Source organism: Vanacampus margaritifer, chromosome 1 (genome assembly GCF_051991255.1).
Source record: "Vanacampus margaritifer isolate UIUO_Vmar chromosome 1, RoL_Vmar_1.0, whole genome shotgun sequence".
Taxonomy (NCBI): domain Eukaryota; kingdom Metazoa; phylum Chordata; class Actinopteri; order Syngnathiformes; family Syngnathidae; genus Vanacampus; species Vanacampus margaritifer.
The window spans coordinates 23,473,198-23,492,056 of NC_135432.1; the positions used below are offsets into that span (position 1 = coordinate 23,473,198).

The window sequence follows — 18,859 nt, forward strand, 5'->3', positions numbered from 1 at the left end:
TCGCATCTCAAAATCACTGATGCATCATTTTCAATATCGTCACTCTTAAAATAATGACTGAAGTCGTACTATAACAAAAAAAATTGGGGGGGGGGGGGCTGACAACCAAAGTTAATGTGAGAAATATACTGAAGCTGCCAAGCTCTCAAATCAAAAGTACACAAACAGCATTTTTTTTGTTACCTCCTTTAGGATGCTGGCCACCTCTGTCGGCTTACATGCTTGAAATCAAACTATTGTATATAAACGGTATTTCGTTCAGATTTCCGTATTTTCTGAAAATAAAAAAGAAACCTGGGGAAATGAGTTGCCGTCAGTTTTAGCACGTTCACTTAATGTATTGAATCAATTGAATATTTTGCAGTGACTGGCAACTCTCCTGTTATTTTGCCGTGAACCAACTTCTTCTTTAGCATACAACAACTCATTGATTCAAGATGTCAAGCAGCCTAAGGTCTGGTGAACTAGCTCTAACTAATTTATTGAATAATTTTATTATTGTCACATTTAATTTGTGGAGGTAAAAAAAATATTATAGATAATAATTCTTCAGAGTAGAACGAGAGGCTCTCGAATAAAGTAACTAACTGAGCGTGCTGTTCAGCAGCGTCGTAAAATGAGGACCGCTTTTATTATTTACCAAGTTTCCAGATATCCACTACCGCAAGTATTTAAGGTTTGTCTTTGAAAACGACAGACTATTTGGGGTTTAGTTCGTAAGAGAGAGAAAACACCAAGTAGGCTCACTGCAAACACGTTCAGCTAACGTCAACCAGCTAATCATTGGCACGAGCGACATTTGCCTCAATTACATGAAGCTTACTTCTTGTTGGACGAGGAATTATTGCTCATCGAATAGAGGAATTAAACGAGTACACAACCGTGTTTGCATTCCTGGAATTTAGACGCTAGGACACGATACCCTTAGATTTGTAAAGGCGCAAGTAGTGCATAACAAACCTGGAATATGGTCCGCAGTACTCTGGTACACCGGAAATCCAAAAACGATTCTTCTTCGTTTTGTTTAAAAATACAATGCTGACCAAGCAGCGAAGTGTGTGAGCGCCCCCATGTGATTTGGAATGTGGACAATTGTCTTTGACAGATTAATAATGTACAAAATACATGAGCAATTTACCTAAACAAATTATGGGGGAAAAACATGTATAATCATCAAATAAAAAATAAAAAAAATGCACCACACTGTTTTTGGTGCCAACCAGTTTCCCAAATATTCGGTGCACACAGCACACACCAACATAGTTGGGAAACAGAACCAAAAAACAATCAAAAATGACATACATGTCACATATGCACACAGTATACAATCCTGCCTCTTCATTATGGCTTAAGTTTGCTGTTACAGTGGAATTAAGAATGCCAAGGTGCTTAAATTCCCTTTACCAACCGTGATGTCATACAATTTGTAACAGTTGTATTATGTACTATTTGGGATAATGCATTAAAATCTAACTGATCAATATTATATTTGCACATTAATTTCCAATTGTTTGGGGGCTAGTCATATCATAAATGTGGACCGTTCTAGTAGTACGTACTGTATGTAGTGTATGCATAGCCTGTTTTCTACCTGGTTTATTGTTGACGACATGTATTTGTTCAAATGGTTCCATTTTATTGGCATCCATTGAATCACTTTCATTACAGAAATAAAACTACCTAACTGGTAGACTCCGGGTTGTACAGTGTGGTTATGTTGAGCAAAATGCAGACTGCACAGCGTGAGGGCAAGAGTAGATGTGACTAAATTACAGTGACGCATACTGTTGTCCAAGTCCTTCCTGGCTTCCAGTGCCTCCATGGGCATTTGTACCTTTTCACACAGATTCTTTTTAATTGACTACAGGTCAAGAATGTGCTTGGGAGGCTCACCATTGTTTTAAAAAAATAAAAAAATAGACACACGCCCTTTGGTTTAGCAAATACTGTGAAAGCTGCACATATTCCTGACATTCCAAAACCTCTTTTTGTTTGCAGACCAGTTGAAATAATGCGCTACACATAGTAAACCAAAAGCAGCTATTTCACGTTTGCTGACCTTAAATGACGGTAAGCCACACCTAACGCACAGTGGCTGTTTTGTGACGTCTGGATACACATTTGGGACCGGGGCAATACTTGGATATAGAGGATAACTTCTATTTCTTAATCATGTGGTGATGAGCAAGTCTCACAAATGCCTATTTGTCAACCAAGCCCGACTGATTTGATCTGCCATGATGGCACTTTCTGTGTGACCTTCACCTGAATTATTTGAAACAAAACAACTAAATTCAACTAATCAATGGTACATTCTCACCAGAATGTAGTCACAAGCTCTAATAAGGCCAATTCAGCAAACGCAATCCAGGTAACAAAAACAGCACCACGAACGCCACCCAACAACCATGAACTCGCCGGCCTTCTAACCGTGGCTTCTTCATTCACTTACATGTTAAGTCATTACAAATAAAAAAAAAATACAAATAACAATAAAAACAAACAGGAAAGAACTAACTCCAAGCTGGTGGCATGAAAACTAAGCGGGAAAATCCAGGCTGAGAGAGTCTCTGTAGTCTTTGCAGAGTGCTGCGATTTCACAAAACCTGATGTTATTGTCCCGACCCACGATGGATCCCACGATCCCGCCCCTCTCTTGTCCTGCCGGTACCTGCTGACCTCATCAGGCCCCAGCAAGCAACACAGCCTGCAAATGTTATGCTGAGGCTGTGTGTGGGTTGGCGGGTGTGGGAGGACTCGAGGGGGAAGCTGGCCTGAGCGCCGACACTCAGTCGGTGGAAAAGAGGTCACCGGCTGAGGGGAGCGGGGCCAGGCCGCCCGTCACGTTGGGAAGGAGGGAGAGGTCGGGCAGACTCTGGATGTGGGATTTGAGCTCCTTCCTCACTTGGGTCACCCTGGCCAGCTTCTGCTTGTATTCCTGCACACAACAGCAGCATTCAGACAACACCACTCATTTATAAATGACAATGTCATTGAAATCGGTCATGCATGTTTTAAGTCCAGCATGTAATTGAATCAGCGTGGAAACTGCATAAGATAATGAAGCATATTTAAAACGACACACGAATGAGATATTTTGGAAAATCAAAAAGCAAAATTTTAGTTCAGGTTTTCTAATACAAAAAAATATTTGTTCTTCTTCATGTGGATGGAAACTACCGGTACTGTATTGTACACACTAGAGTTTGATTTTTTTCCCCCCACTATAGAGCAGATGGGAATCCACATTTCTAATCACACCAAAGAATAACAACTAAACAAATCCGCATTTCACACAATAATGGTTAGCAATGTTATTTACCCATATATTCATTTTTACAGTGCACTTTTTGTGACATTGTGTTTAGTGGTGTACTATGAGATATATGTGCCTTGGCTCAGAAAATGTTGGTAAACAATGGTGTAGTGTATTTTGTAGTTTGCCTTGCCTCAAGCTTCTTCTCCCTCTCCATCAGCGCCTCCTTCTGGCTGCCGATGTAGTCAGTCAGCATGCGTGCCAGCTGCCTGCGGTCCTCCAGCTCTGCGGCCAGGCGGCCGTTGTATTCTGCCAGCAGAAGACACGCTTCGTCCACTGTCTTGGACAGATTGTCTGCTGCCTCCTTGTCTACAGGGGGGCGTATGGAAGGACATGTATCTCATTTCATGATTCATTCCGTTTGTCTTTATATTCAAATTCACGCATGCCACTGTTGTGAACACAGCCCCTCGTTCTTTTGGGCTTTTTAAGCGCAATCTTAAAAGAAAAAAGTTTTGTATTCATTTAGAACCTACGGAATCTAATACGCTTCCGTACTGATGCGCTGTTATTCTGGAAAAAAAATTCTGAGTAATTTGGTCCTCGTTTTTCTGATTAACCCCCCCCCCCCTGTTTTTCTTGTTATTTTTTATGACAAAAAAAACTTTTTAAAATTTGAAAAAAAAAAGTCAAAAAAATGGGAAAAAATATTCAGAAAAACAAAATATATATATTTTTTTTAAATACAAAGCTCCCCAAAAAATTGTCAAGAAAACAGGAGTTTGAAATACGCTTCCATAAGAACCTACAGCGATCCCCGCTATATTGCGGGTCACCTACCAAAGTGGTTGGGTTTTTATGTGGAACACATTTACCCGTCTGTCTTGGAATGTCAGCGTTATTTATAGGTTTTGACAGCTTTTTGTATTAATTTAAATACTATACAGTATTGAAAACTTAAATATTGATTAAAATGCAGTAACCATTATATTTTTAAACAATATTAAACATTTAAACAGTCTTGCATGATTGACCGCTGGTTACATCACGTATTTTTGAATAAATTAGTTTTTAGCCCTACAAGGGCCACCCAAGCCTCCTGCACCTTCAAAGGCTTCTGGCCATTCAGGAGATGATCTATATTGCAGTTTGCAATAGAGAAGGAAAACATATTCAATTTACCAGTTATTTTTTCCAGTAGCGAGACATCTTGGACTTCCTGCGGCAATGAGGCGATTTTTTGTCGAACAGCTGCGTCGCCTGATGCAGCATTCTCCAAGTCCTGCAGCGCTTTCACCAACTCCTCTGTCTAAATGTGATTAAATAATAGAATTGACCGTAGGAGAGGAGGAAAGAATGGCAAATAAACAAAGAGCAACACAGGACAGACCCAAATAGACATAAAGCCCGTTTCCAGCGCAGGAACGTCGGGGTAAATTTACAGGGCCACATTTACAGGAACTCACGGAGACGAGCGGAGGTCCTAATAGAGTACTGTTATTGTAGAATACTTTTTATTTTATTTTATTATGAACACTAGTATAATTGCACAGGAAGGAAGGAAGGAAGGAAGGAAGGAAGGAAGGAAGGAAGGAAGGAAGGAAGGAAGGAAGGAAGGAAGGAAAAGGTCTTTAGGGTCTCTACTAGGTCACACCCTAATGTTGAATAGAAACCCTATTTCAAAATCGTACTTAACCCTTAATTTGGAGTTTTGACTAGAACCCCTATTTTGCCTGGTACTCTTCGCAATTAAGTAAATGAAAACTAGTAAGTACGTACAATACATAATTGCGCCACTGCAACACAAGGTGCTGCGTTATGGAAGAAAAGTTCACAAAGCGTTCCCCCTACGGTACCAAATTACCAATAAAGGATATTTTCTCTTTAGTTCTGACAGAGAGAAGAGTTACCGTCTTACCAGTTGATTAGCAGAGGCGTCCGTGTTGCGAGGAGAAGTGATGCTTCTGTAGTCGTCATCCTCATCCTCCTCTTCCTCTTGCTGGATCTTCTGGTAGGTTCGTTTCACCGGTTTCTTTTCTTCTACTGTCAAGACCACAGGAGAGTAATTAGCCATTGCCACTGCTTAACATTCTTGTGGTGAGAAAACATTTAGGTAACCATACGACATCATGTGATTACCACTTCTAACCAGGATTATAGGTATAAACCCATAATCCTGGTTAGAAGTGGTTCCACAACAGTTGGGCAAAAGTCATGTGAACCACCAAATGGGCAACAGCACCAAATTTGTGAATGTCACAGTCACAATCGTGGTGTTTTGTAATAATGAACATGTCAACTTTTTTAAAAAATTATTATTTGACAACCTGTAGGCGGAGGGCTGTTAGAGTCTTCTATGGCCAGGGTGAGTTGCTGAATGAAGTCACTTCTGTAGAGGTTGCGCTCCTTCCAGATGTTTAGGAGCCTTTCCATGTGCTTTTTGCAGCTTTCATCGACTTCACTGCAACAGGATATCGAAATTCAGTGGAACACCAAACAGGAAAGACAAGACAAACGCTCAAAGTAAACGGAACATGAGATGATTTCCCAATATGACTTTAAGACATTATAGGTTTAAGCTCCACATGTATTGGAAAGTCTTAAAATGGTCTTTATCCAAATACACTTCAAAAGAGATTAATACAATGAAATGTAATTTACAAGCTCATATACCACAATATAAAATCCTTAAACTTGGTTCTTGTCCTAAAAGCTACAGGCCTTTACAAACACACAAAATAATTTTAAATTTCCTTTTAAATCCCAAAGCTCTATTTATCGCTACGTACCTGGCAACATGAGAGCAGGCATCTATGAGGACCGTCTCAAAGTCCTTGGTGAATTCAGGTCCTTTCTTCTTGCTGTTTTGGATGACATCGTTGGCCAGATAGAGGAACGTCAGCTTCCTGCTGGTTTTAGCTGCAGCACAACAAATTAATCTTGAAACCCAAAAACAACATTGTCATATGGCACATATTTTACATAAGAAAAGTCTCACGAAACATAATATCAAAGTCATCTTACCTTCTCATTAAAAAACATGTATCATTTGATTTTAAAAAAAACTGAGTAATAACAATCCTAATTCAATTCAAAACAGATTACCTTAGCTTCAGAAAGAGCGCAGGAAACTGGAATAGGTTAGAGTAGCCTCGAAATTATTTATTTTCAAAATGGTACCGCCCTATTACTTATTACCCACATTGTAATTAGCAAATCAGTAATGCAAATAATCACATACATCCGAGCCTCACCTTTCTTTAGCTCTCTGTGCCACACTTTGACGATGAGGCCCGAGTGTTTTCGGTGGTGGATGATCCACAGTGACAAAGTCTGCACGCTCTGCTGCGAGCTGCTCAGCTCACACAGTTTCTTCTCCAGGGCCGCCTCGGAAAACGACGACATGTCCGTCTGTTGGTGCGCGTCTCCTTGGGAGCAGACTCACCGCGACTCCGCTATGAATTAACGGACCTTCGAGCTAGTTGGGGGAAACCCGAACTGTCATCAAAACAAAGTTGCACTTCACGCAAGATTTAAAAAAGAAAAAAAGGAGCGTCCTTCCGCTGCTTACTTCACCAAAACACTGTTATAACGTTATATTAGTCGCAAACATACAGGAATGCTGCGAGGAAACAACAAACGTGCAACCTTTGAGTTGGCTCTCAAGAAGCGGTTTGCTCAATAGCTCAAGCGTTTGTTTACAGCCACGGCTAACGCTTAGCCAGCGACAGCTAAGTAGCTATACGCATACTACGAGCTAGCATACGCTTTAGCCTGAGTTTAAATGCCAAAACTTCAGTAATTCTGAGGAGAATACCTGTTCGGCACCACAGCGGGATAAATAAATTGGTAAATGTCAAGTCGGAGCGACTCGTAGCTTGTTTCTTGTGGCTGAACTAATGAAGAAGAATTATCAAAAAAATGGCAGCCCGCACTTTCACCTCAACATGTGCGTCGCGGAGTAGTGACGTCACCAACTGCCGAACACCTCTTCGAGTTTCCCCCCACAATTTTTATTATTATATCATCCTTCCACGATTTTTTTAATTTTATTATTATTATAATTTTTAATTTTCATTTTTAGAAAATATCGTCACTTTTCTCCATTATTTCCTACTTGAATTGTTTTGTGTGAAAGTTATTTTTTCTACTTTTACTTGTTTGTTCTACTAATAGTTTTGCTACCTGAAAAGAATTCAGTATATACAAATTCTCTATTTCCTATCTTCGATAATTCTCAGATGTGTACAGTATTGAGACAAACGTTGGGCCTTACTGTGTGCCAGTTGCAACTTCTCCTAGCATTTGTGTGGGTTTTCTCCTGGTTCCTCCCACATTCCAAAAACATGTATGTGACAGTTGTTTTTTTCATGAGCCATTATTCTCTGCAACGCATAACATTTAACTCTATATCTTGAATATCGGCTGGTGTAGGCCTATACTCTCCATAAAATGTTGTCGTTCCAAATATTTGCATGGCCATTTGCATCCTTGATGTTGTGGTTGACAAAATACATAGTATTGCTGTGAAAACATAATAACTGCGGTTTGAATGCAAGTGAGAGTCAAATTTTTGCCAATTCAACAGGCACATCTAAAAAAAAAATAAGCTTCAAATATCAGCCGCAATGTAAATTACAAATACGTAAACAAAAAATGTCATTATCCAACACTGATGTTTATGCCAAGTAAATCTAGAAAAAGCTCATTCTCATGCTGGTTTTATTAATCAAGCACTAAACAAAAAACAATAAATGTGCCATTTTCAAAAACAATTGGTTACGGCATTTATGCGACACGGTAAGCATGCGTCAAACAAACAAATTAGATATGCAAATGCATACTACTCACCTGCAAAAGATGCAAAAGTGACCTTCTCATCCTACAGCCTTAAATCCATAGCTGGAAAAGCAGTGCCTCATCCATTTCAGCCTTGTTAGCATTCAACGTGTGTTGACATGTGTGTGACACTTCTATGTCTCTTCTCATGTTGCCTGGTCCTGCAGGTGGCTGATGGAAAACTAGACTACAGCTCCCAGGGAGAAGGACTACATCTGCAGGGAGACTTCTCCGTTGCTGGACTCTTTCCTCTCCATGACACAAATGGCCCAAGTATTGGTTTGCCTGCTCTGGGTCTATGTAATGAGTGAGTTTACTGAAACTAGATTTTTGTTTTTTGTTTTTAAATTCTTGTTTTATGACCCCACGTAAAAAAAAAAAAAACGTATTTTTTTTAAATCCAATTCATTTGATTTCAATTTATAGAGGCCGTCACAACAAGCATGGCTTCCACATGATGCAAGCCATGCGGTTTGCTGTAGAAGAAATCAACAACAAGACCGGCGCACACTATCTCCTGCCAGGAGTCTCACTGGGCTATCAGCTGTACGACATTTGCTCTGTTCCAGCCAGTGTGCTGGCCACGCTGGACATACTGGCCGATCAGTACCGTGGCCCTCCTGCCAACACAGAGCCAGTCCTTACCAACATGACTGTGGCTGTCATTGGGCCAGACAGCAGCAGCAAAACTTTTACTCCTGCTGCTTTACTGGGGGCCTACCTCATGCCACAGGTAAGTTATATTAGCATAACTGATTGAAAAAAAAGAAAGAATGGAAATTGTATTTATCGGTACCCGCAGCATTCAATTTACGATTTAGTTTACTCGTCATCTGAGTCTGAGTGTTGATCACCTGCTACACCCTTAAAACAGATTGGCCAAATTAACAAACCAAAAAAAAACTGTTAAATTTGACCAATCTAGCTGTCCAGCAGATCCTTTGTTTAAAACGACCACTCTAGAATGGTAGGTATTTTCAACCAGCATATATTGGTAATTGGGCCAACCGATACAAATTGGTCATTCTGACCAAGATATTGGTTAATCTGTTTTAGAGGCTGCAAAAAAAGTACCACTGATTGTCACACCCACCTAATTGGGGCGAAATTCATTCTCCATATTTGAGCCATCCCCTGAAGGAGCGGTGAGCAGCAGCAGGGCTGTGCTCGGGAATCATTTGGTGATCTAACCCCCCAACTCCAACCCATAATGCTGAGTGTCAAGCAGGAAGGCAAATTTTTATAGTCTTTGGTATGACCCAGCCAGGGATTGAACCCACAACCTCCCAGTTTTAGGGTAGACACTCTACCACTAGGCAACGGAGCTGGTCACGCCGAGTGATCTATCGAGACACAAATTTCCATTTTTAAACACTATATTATATATAATATAGCATATATTATAATCTATTGTAATCACTTTTAATAATTAATAAATACATTTAGAATACAATAAATTGATACAATAAATATATTTTCAAGTGTTCTATCTAGACTTACTTTCTATTGTAACCCATTTCATTGGTTGTTTGGCTAACCAACAAAATTGGTATGCCGGTATCCACCCGGAATGGTCAATGTCTGACCAATCTATTGGTTAATCAAGCCAATATGATCTTAACCTACTAGATTGGTCTTTTCTTTTCTTTTTAACCAATCCATTTTTAGAGTGTATACAAGCCATCAAGCATGACTGGCGTATTTCCAATAAAGCTGCTTGTATCATCTGAATTTTGCGATAAATCAGTAACGTGACAGCTCTGAACAGCAGGCTACTTGTTATCAGAATTCCAATAATGTATGCATCTTCCACATCATCCATATATCCAAAGTATCGATGGGCATACTATCTTCACATGTTCCAGGAATCCAAAGTATACCCAGCCCCGAACGTTCCATCCTGACAAGCAGGTTCACCCTTTCTTGCTCTTCTTGTTCAGGAAATGTGATCAATTGTGCTGAGAGACCAGCTAACCAATTTCATGATTTGATTTTTGGAAGAAAATGCAGCGGGGGGCTGGAATGATCATTGAAATGTAACCCAAAAGCCTAATTTCCATCACTTTTTATGAGTAGTGTTTGTTTTTGCTTTCCCACAGATCTCTTACGAAGCATCAAACAAAAAGTTGAGCAACAAGGCACTCTACCCATCCTTTTTCCGCACAATTCCTAGCGACAAGAACCAGGTGGAGGCTATAATCCAGCTGCTGGTTCATTTCAACTGGACCTGGATCGCTCTGTTGGGCAGCGACAACGATTATGGCCTGGGTGGCATGCAGAGCCTGCTCCAGCTGGCCCCTGACCACGGCATCTGCGTGGCCTACCAGGGAATCATCCCGGCCTACAGTAGTGAGACAGCTGACATGATGAGGAGCATGGTGAAGGGCATACTGAGGGCAAAGGTCAACACCATTGTGCTCTTCTCCAGTAAGTCCAAACTCAGTGGCTTCTTCCCGTTTGTTATCGAGGCCAACGTGACAGGTAAGGTGTGGATTGGCACGGAGGACTGGTCAGCAGCCACGCGCATTTCCGGGATTCCCGGGATCCACACTGTTGGAACTGTACTCGGCGTGTTCATCAAGAGCGCGGACATAAGTGGTTTTAGGACGTTTGAGAGGAGCGTCGTGGAGGCTTCGTTGCGTCACGGTGGCGGTCAGGCAGGCTCAGTGGTCACCGGCAGTGTTTGTCTGCAGAGCGCCAATGTGTTCAGCCTGGCCAGGAACAACTTCACTTTGGAGAAGTATGACATCACCTCCTCCTTCAATGTATACAAGGCGGTGTATGCTGTTGCCCATGCTCTGCACCGAGCTCTTCAATGTGATTCCGGAAAGTGCCAAAAAAGGAAGGTGCATCCTTGGCAGGTCAGCTCTGTAGTTTTTTCTATGGACAATCACCCTAAAACAAAAGTAGCCCAATTATGGATCAAAAATGGAGCGATCCACTTTATGAGTCAATTCGACCCAACTTTCTGGGTTGTTTTATTTAAAATAACCAACATTTTTGACCCAATATTTATGAGTTGTTTTACACTAAAAGACCAATTTCTTGACACGAAGTTGGGTCAAAATGACCCAAGTAGAGGATCGGTCCATTTTTGACCCACTGTTTTTAGAGTGTAGTGGACGATATACTCATCAGTCAAATAAAAAATGGAAATTTTGAACACTAATTAGTTACATTATTGCTGCCACATAATTGTAATTTAGCAGATTCATGTCAACTGGTAGTTCTTCTGTAATACATTTTCAACAAATAATTGGGTTGTTGTCATAACACTGTAACACCAGTGCTTTTCATCAGCCCATCTGTGGCCTCTTAAAGATTTTCAAAAAGCAGCTACCGAACAGGTTAATGCCATTGCCATGCATTGCATAGCACATATTATTGCAACGAAAATTAGCTTGACTTCCCCTTTAATAACATCTGGAGTCAAAATCCACCTATTACATTACACAAATAAATAAATACAGTAGGCTAATACCACAAGCAGTGTTCACATATTTGGATGACAACAAGCCATTTGTGGGCATTAAATGAAAATGAGTAGTACAATGGATTCCGATTCTGAACACAACCAAGGTCTTTTCTTCACTAACTCTCCCTCTTTGCTTTCAGCTCCTGCCTATGCTCAAAAATACAAGATTCTCTCTGGAAAACACTTCTGTGTACTTTGATGTAAACGGAGACCCTCCCACTGGATATGATATAGTGACGTGGATTTGGAGGGGAACGGAGTGGTCCCTTCGAGTGGTGGGCTCCTTCAGCCCACATCCCCTTCAGCTTACACTTGATGAAGACGCCATTGAGTGGCAGAGCACTGGTTCGACGTCCCGATCAGTAAGATTTACAATCAGACCTTTTTGTCACTTGGAACAATTTCGTTCAAAAGATACGAGCAGTTATCTTGGAGTTCATTAATTAAGGCTGCAGGGAATTTGTATGTGTCCGCGTAGATCATTGTAAATGGGAAATGGTTCTCAACTAACCTAACTGGTTAAAAAAAAGGTTAGATGAGAGAAAAAAAAGTTCTCAAACTGTTTGCACCACTTCAAAAAATGCCGGTGGCCAAGTATCACCATAATGACCAACATTAAAATATAGTTGCCCCCTCTCTCTCTCTCATCATATCTCTTTTTCCCATTTAATAAGAATCTCGAGGCGCTAGCAAAACGCCAGGTTTCCCGTTTGGCTCCCTCTGTTGCTCATTGTTATTTTTCGTGTTTCTCCAATGAGTTGTGACTGTGAATACAAATTCAACTTGGGTAATAAATCTGATTCTGATTTTCCTTTATTAAAAATCATAGAAATGAGTTTCCTCCGCCAGGCAGATAGGGTGAGAAGCTCAGTCATCCGACTCAGGGTCGAGCCGCTACTCCTCCGCGTTGAGAGGAGCCAGCTGAGGTGGCTTGGGCATCTGGTTCGGATGCCTCCTAGACGCCTCCCTGGAGAGGTATACCGGGCATGTCCCACTGGCGGGAGGCCCCGGGGACGACCCAGGACACGCTGGAGAGACTAAGTCTCTCGGCTGGCCTGGGAACGCCTTGGGATCCCGCCGGAGGAGCTGGCTGAAGTGGCTGGGGAGAGGGAAGTCTGGGCTTCCCTTCTAAAGCTGCTGCCCCCGCGACCCGACCTTGAATAAGCAGTAGAAGATGGATGGATGGATGGAAAAATCATAGAAATGAATGAATGAAGCCCATTCTAAAGGAGAAACATGCATTTTAACTCATTCACTGCCATAAATTCATTAAAAAAAAGATTATAAAAATTAGGGACGACAGGCAATAAAACATTTTAATTGCAAATTAATCGCATGACTTCACTAGTTAACTCATGATTAATCATAAATTTTATATATGTTCTAAATGTACAATGGAAAAAAATCTAGGTTTTCATACTCTTGTTAACAAAAGCGGGAAAAAATGTTAACTAATAGAAATAGTTAAAATGAATTTTTGACGTTTATAGCCGTCAATGGCAGTGAATGAATAAAAAATACAATAAAAAAAGATTATGAAAAACTTGGGGCGCGATGCGATTAGAATTTTAAATTGGAATTAATCGCATGACTTCTCTAGTTAATTCATGATTAATCATACATTTTATATCTGTTCTAAATGTACAATAAAAAACCTCTTGGTTTTCATACTCTTGTTAACAAAAGTGGAGAAAAATGTGAAAAATGTTTAAATGATTTTTTGACGCCTATAGCCGTCAATGGCAGTAAATGAGTTCAAATAAATTTGTTAGAGTTTTAAAATGGAATAACTCTGATCTGCATCAATTAAGAGGAGAGGCAAAACAGCCTTTCTGCCTCATTTCTCTTGTGCCCAGGTACCCTTGTCCATCTGTTCTCCACCCTGCCCGAAAGGCCACAAGAAGTTGATGAGAGGTCAACACGTCTGCTGCTTCGACTGCCAGGCCTGTCCTGCTGCCACCTTCCTCAACACAAGTGGTACACATCTCTACGTCCATTTGAATGTGAATTTATTTATTTGAAAGGGACAAGTCCGGGCTTCAGCCTTCCTGGGTGGAGTTTGCATGTTCTCCCCGTGCCTGCGTGGGTTTTCTCCAGGTACTCCGGTTTCCTCCCACATTCCAAAGACATGCATGGCAGATTAATTGAACACTCTAAATTGTCCCTGGTTTATGAGTGTGAATGCATTGTTTGTCTCTGTGCGATTGGCTGGCAACCAGTTCAGGGTGTAGGCTACCCCGCCTACTGCTCCAAGTCAGCTGGGATAGGCTGCAGCGCCCTCACGACCCTTGTGAGGAATACGCGGTTAAGAAAATGGATGGATGGATGAAAAGGGACAATGCACATTAATCAACATTCTACCACATAAATATGCCCGAGTTAGCTATAAATTAAGCTAATTTTCATCCCTTAGCCAGCCTAAAATGAGAAGCATTAAGATCACACATCAATTTACAAATATATACAATAATATTCCACAAATTTCCTGTACAAGTGATAGTGCTCACACATCTGTCTCATTTCAATGATTTCAATTTGGCCCGACTTCAGCCACTATTGTGAGTTTTTAGACCTTTGTATTTGTCTCTGTTGTGCATGTTCTGAGAGCTTATGAAAATATACAACATCTCCAATTTAAGTTAAATGAGGAGAGCATTCCACAATTTAGCTGCCTGATAGCAGAAGCTAGACAATCCAAAAGTTGTTCGAAACATTGGGAGTTTACAGTCCACACTTAGTGGTTGGTCTACAGAGATGGGAAGTAACAAAGTACAAATACTTAGTTACTTTACTTGAGTGGTTGTTTTCAGTACTTTATACTTTCCTGAGTATTTATTTTTTAGACTACTTTTTACTTTTATCCGTTACATTTTAACATGAGTAGCTGTACTTTTTACTTGATACATGTTCAAAACAAGGTTGTTGTTTTTGTTTTTAAATGCATGAAAACGATTCAAATACTTGAAAAAACGCAGCATCAATGTCTCCTGGCTCCGCCAACCATATAAAGCTACATATGAAGTTACACATGCAAGGTCCCCTACATCCCAGCTTGTGATTGGCTCTACAACACGCGATCACATGACATGCAATTGGCTAGATTAGAACAACCCGTAAATATGAGGGCAATGTGCGCCGCCACTACATAGCAAGTCAGAGAGTCAATTGGCCGATTATCCCCATTTTTGCTCCATTAGCTAATATCTTTCAAATTGATGTAGGAGGAAACATACGGTAATTTTTTAAAAAACTTTTACTCGTCAAGTACATTTCAGAGCCTGTACTTTTGTATTTTTACTCGAGTATTTATTTGAGTAAGTACTTTTACTTTTACGAAAGTTGTTTTTTACACAAGTAATTGTATTTTTACTCAAGTAGAGAATGTCAGTACCATCTCTGTTGGTTCTCTGACGCCAGACCATGAGACCAGATAACAGTGGTGACACATAAATGTTTAAACATTAAAAAGACAATTTCACAGTACTAAAATCCACTAAATTCTCAAAGGTAAAAAGCTTTTTTTCCTTTTTTTAATTATGTCACAATTTTTTATTTGATTTTGATTTGACATCCTTGGATTGTTTATCCATCCATTAGTTATTAAGAAATACACTTTTTTTGTGTGTGAAAAGTTACCTAACACATGACAAAGGGGAACCACATACAGCAGGCCTAAACACAAGACTTACTGATACTGTTATTTTTAGATCAACCACTAGGTGCCGCTAAACACTAATACAATGATCAACAACAACCTACCCGATTGGGCAAACTTTTTGTGCTTAACCCCAACTAGAATGAATGCGTTTTATGCTCTAAACCTGAAGAAATGTCTCTCATTTTGGTTAAAGATGATTTTGAATATATTTTGGCTAACAAAAGAATTATGTGTGTTTTGCCCTGGCCAGAAGACTTTATATCCAACTGGTATTGTTTATCAAGGGGAAGCGGTAGAGTTCTATATGACCCTGCTAAAATGGTCTGATAGCTCCAGATGGACAATGGTCTGGGTTCTGGGTATATCTGAGATGTTGAATTCCATATCAAACCGCATAATAGACTCTCCCTGCTGTAGAGTGGGGGGATGGGGGTTGCCTGTCTGCCTGCCTGTACTGTATGACAGGACAGGAATCCTCCCTGATGTTAAATCTGATGTTCCCAGAATCCAATCAGTGTCATCCCTGTCCACGCGATCAGTGGGCTCCCGCTAGCAGCGAGCAGTGTCAGTCCCGCAGGGTTCTGCTTCTGGCTTGGGACGCCCCCCTCGCCGTGGCGCTGCTCTTCTTCCTGGGCTGCTGCCTCCTTCTGACCTCCAGCTCAGCAGCCATCCTCCTGCTCCACTTCCGCACACCCGTGGCCAAGTCAGCCGGGGGACGCACTTGCCTGCTGATGCTGGCCGGCCTGACCGCCGCCGCTTTGAGCTCTCTGTGCCATTTTGGGCCCCCGTCCCGCGTGTCCTGCATCCTCAAGCAGCCGCTGTTCACCGTCAGCTTCAGCGCCTGCCTGGCCTGCATCGCCGTGCGCTCCCTGCAGGTGGTCTGCATTTTCAAGCTGGCATCCAAATTGCCTCCGGCCTATGACAAGTGGGCCAAAAAACAAGGGCCCGAAGTGACTATTTTTATTGTATCCGCCATCGCTTTGCTCATTTCCGTGACACGCGCGGCCCTCGAACCACCTGAGCCGTCCCAGGATGTGGACTTCTACAAGGACGGGATGGTCCTGGAGTGCAGCAACACCTTGTCATTCGGCGCAGGTGTAGAGCTGGCGTACATGTCTCTCCTCAGCGGGGTCTGCTTCTCCTTCAGCTACATGGGCAAAGACCTGCCGGCCAACTACAACGAGGCCAAGTGCGTCACCTTCAGCCTCATGGTCTACCTCGTCTCCTGGATCAGCTTCTTCACCGTCTACCTCGTCAGCAGAGACCCCTTCACCATGGCCGCGCATGTCTTTGCCATACTCTTCAGCGTTCTGGCTGTCCTGGGGGGCTACTTCCTGCCCAAAATGTACATCATCGTACTGAGGCCGCAAATGAACACAACCGCTCATTTCCAAAACTGCATTCAGATGTACACCATGAGCAAACAGTGACTGAGAAATGGTATTTATCTAAAAAAAAAAAATATATATATATAGCAGGGATGTGACTCGGGATGGGCTAGTACTGGTATCGGTCCAATACCCGGCCTTCGAGGTATTGGTACTTGCGACAGCTGATACCGGTATTTGCCACCCTCTTGTGGACATTTTACAATCAGGAACTAGAAATTATAAGAATAGAAAACTGCCATCAATATTGATCTTTCTTTTAAATTATCTGTCATGTTTTTTTTGGAGGAAATTGTTTGCATCATAAGCACAATTGGCATCAGTCTGCAAAAAAAATTGGTATCGAACATCCCTACATGTAGCAAAGTACAAATACTTTGTGACTGTACACTGCAAAAAACAACATTGTTTTTAGCCTAAAACAGTCATTTAAGTTGTAAGAAGTTGAAATTATGAATGGTTGATTGATATTTATGGCAACAATGTGAGTTGGCACAACAAAGCAAGTGAATTGTACGCTCCAAATTAGTTTGCTGAGTTGTTTTTAATTATACAGTACTGTATTGTCATATTAGGTTGTGTAATTTATGTTATTGTTTTTTTTAAGAGAAACATTTAAAATATTGAATTTAATTGCTCAATTGAAAACGTTATCGAAGTTTGTTGCTTAGAAATTATTTTTTTTCCTTTTTTTTCCTTTTTTTTTACAGTGTGGGTAAGTATATTTGTGTACCTGGTAGATATGAAACAGTTTTTACCATATTATTTGCTTAACTTCAATTGCCATTTTTTTGCTCCTTCCGGTTCGTATGCCTTGTGCATAATACAAATATATGGATATACATGGAGATGGCCGCAAATTTGCGATACTGTATATTAGTCATTCTACCGGAGACAAATTCCTTGTGAGTTTTGGATGAGGATAAACAGCTTGAATAAGTTCTATCCAACTTCATACTTATTTGTTTGTAATTATTTTCTATTTGATGGAATCAATCAAAATAAGGTACTGATACTGTATTTTCTATTTTCACAGAGTCAAAAATAAGTGCTGCTGCTGCTTAAAACAAAAAACAAAAAAAAAAACATATTTTTTAAGAGATCATTTAACACTTTGAATAAAAGCACAATTGGCCTGTCTTCTTTCTCTCTGTGTCTGTCTCACGCACACACACAGTGCTGTTAGCCACTGTTTGTGAGAGGAGATGAAAAGGTCTTTTGTGGCTGGGAGGTCAACCCCATTGACGAGTAGACGTGTGAGTAGAGTCCGAACGGGGCTTTCCCACAGTCTGCGCCGCACTCACGACTCGGTGTGCTCGGTCAACAGGCAAAGTGTGCCACTGATCAACAGGCGCCACTTTTATTGACGGCCAATAAAAGTGCCGTTGGACACACTGGAGCTCGACTTCTCTAGACTTTTTTTGGGGGGGGGGTTTGTGGAGCCATTTAAAAAAGGAGCTTGGAACATTTACTGTTCTAGTAGCAGTAGATCATGTTTTGAAACGACAACCTACAAAATGCAAATTTCTGATGTGCCATTCATTCAACTATTTATTTTCTACAGCACTCATCCTCATTAGGGTCAGAAGCAGGTTACATGCTGGCTGGTCACCTGCCAATCGCAGTGCTTCATTCATATCATCAATTATCCAGATAGTACCTTTCCCTGGAGACCCCCTCCATGCATTCAATCCAGTCTTTAATTGTTCCCAGACTCACACTGGGATCTTTTGCCTGGGAATGGGATAAGAGATAAGAGCAGTGGTCTGATAAGAGGATGACAGCCTATCATTCTCCCTCTAATTTAGATCTTTTATCTCCCTTGGTCAGCCCGGCGTCTACTCTGCCCCACCTTGGAGTTATTGATGTGTCTACCATTGTTACTCCCCCTGTGCAGTCACACGGGTACGCTATGCTAATGAGGCCCACCACCAAGGTACAAGCGCATCCAGAAGAAACTCTAAACATTGGTTTTGTTGTTCTTCCACTCTTGTCCTTAATGCGCCATACCTGGATCTCAGAAATACATGTTGCAGCTTCATCCCAAAATTGAATACATTGATTGTGTTCCCTCAAAAATCGACACGCAACACCCCATAATCACAACATAAATGTCTACAGCATCTTTATTTGTCATGTTAGTCATATTGGGGTAGGCCACATTTGTACATGAGGTATGCCAATTTTAAAAGTAAAAATGTGTACGTGTAATATGTATCAGTAATTGGTGATGTGCAATGCTC

At 41.1% G+C, this 18,859-nt stretch overlaps 3 protein-coding genes across 11 annotated transcripts in view; 1 reads left to right on the top strand and 2 right to left on the bottom strand.

Moving 5' to 3' along the window:
• cdk11b (cyclin dependent kinase 11B) overlaps positions 1–8,255 on the bottom strand; it is a 21,883-nt gene extending 13,628 nt beyond the window's left edge. For 3 of the 5 annotated variants that reach the window (XM_077585237.1, XM_077585228.1, XM_077585197.1), the window contains exon 1: positions 961–1,079. The gene's annotated coding sequence lies outside the window, so the exon portion shown is untranslated. The other 2 variants (XM_077585217.1, XM_077585206.1) reach the window with 2 other exon arrangements.
• On the bottom strand, positions 1,614–8,256 carry rprd1b (regulation of nuclear pre-mRNA domain containing 1B). Of its 4 annotated transcripts, none has more exons than XM_077585256.1 (8): positions 8,108–8,256; positions 6,511–6,734; positions 6,046–6,175; positions 5,584–5,717; positions 5,175–5,299; positions 4,439–4,565; positions 3,450–3,625; positions 1,614–2,938 (listed from the first exon to the last, which is right to left on the bottom strand). In XM_077585256.1, the coding sequence occupies exons 2-8, from the start codon at positions 6,659–6,661 to the stop codon at positions 2,789–2,791; spliced, it is 993 nt and encodes a 330-aa protein (XP_077441382.1). In that variant the 5' UTR covers positions 6,662–6,734; positions 8,108–8,256; the 3' UTR covers positions 1,614–2,788. The 4 variants fall into 4 exon arrangements, with proteins under 4 accessions (XP_077441382.1, XP_077441381.1, XP_077441383.1 ...); XM_077585255.1 differs by lacking the exon at positions 8,108–8,256 and adding an exon at positions 7,074–7,216; XM_077585257.1 differs by lacking the exon at positions 8,108–8,256 and having other exon boundaries at positions 5,175–5,296; positions 6,511–7,220.
• On the top strand, positions 3,588–17,746 carry tas1r1 (taste receptor, type 1, member 1). 2 transcript variants are annotated; one of them, XM_077585253.1, is made up of 8 exons: positions 3,588–5,267; positions 5,703–5,779; positions 8,263–8,402; positions 8,522–8,828; positions 10,195–10,956; positions 11,711–11,932; positions 13,427–13,547; positions 15,733–17,746. In XM_077585253.1, exons 4-8 carry the CDS (start codon positions 8,550–8,552, stop codon positions 16,656–16,658), a joined length of 2,310 nt encoding a protein of 769 aa, XP_077441379.1. In that variant the 5' UTR covers positions 3,588–5,267; positions 5,703–5,779; positions 8,263–8,402; positions 8,522–8,549; the 3' UTR covers positions 16,659–17,746. The 2 variants fall into 2 exon arrangements, with proteins under 2 accessions (XP_077441379.1, XP_077441377.1); XM_077585251.1 differs by lacking the exon at positions 5,703–5,779.
• The last annotated feature ends 1,113 nt before the right edge of the window (positions 17,747–18,859 follow it).

What these genes read in the sequence shown, in the direction of transcription:
- rprd1b (XM_077585256.1), bottom strand. Translation starts at nt 6,661, where the DNA reads ATGTCGTCGTTTTCCGAGGCGGCCCTGGAGAAGAAACTGTGTGAGCTG. An exon ending in GCCTGCTCTCATGTTGCCAG is followed by an intron (nt 5,718 to 6,045) that starts GTACGTAGCGAT and finishes ATCCTGTTGCAG; the next exon opens with TGAAGTCGATGAAAGCTGCA. An exon ending in TAACAGCCCTCCGCCTACAG is followed by an intron (nt 5,300 to 5,583) that starts GTTGTCAAATAA and finishes TGGTCTTGACAG; the next exon opens with TAGAAGAAAAGAAACCGGTG.
- tas1r1 (XM_077585253.1), top strand. Translation starts at nt 8,550, where the DNA reads ATGATGCAAGCCATGCGGTTTGCTGTAGAAGAAATCAACAACAAGACC. An exon ending in GGGCCTACCTCATGCCACAG is followed by an intron (nt 8,829 to 10,194) that starts GTAAGTTATATT and finishes GCTTTCCCACAG; the next exon opens with ATCTCTTACGAAGCATCAAA. An exon ending in CACCTTCCTCAACACAAGTG is followed by an intron (nt 13,548 to 15,732) that starts GTACACATCTCT and finishes TGATGTTCCCAG; the next exon opens with AATCCAATCAGTGTCATCCC.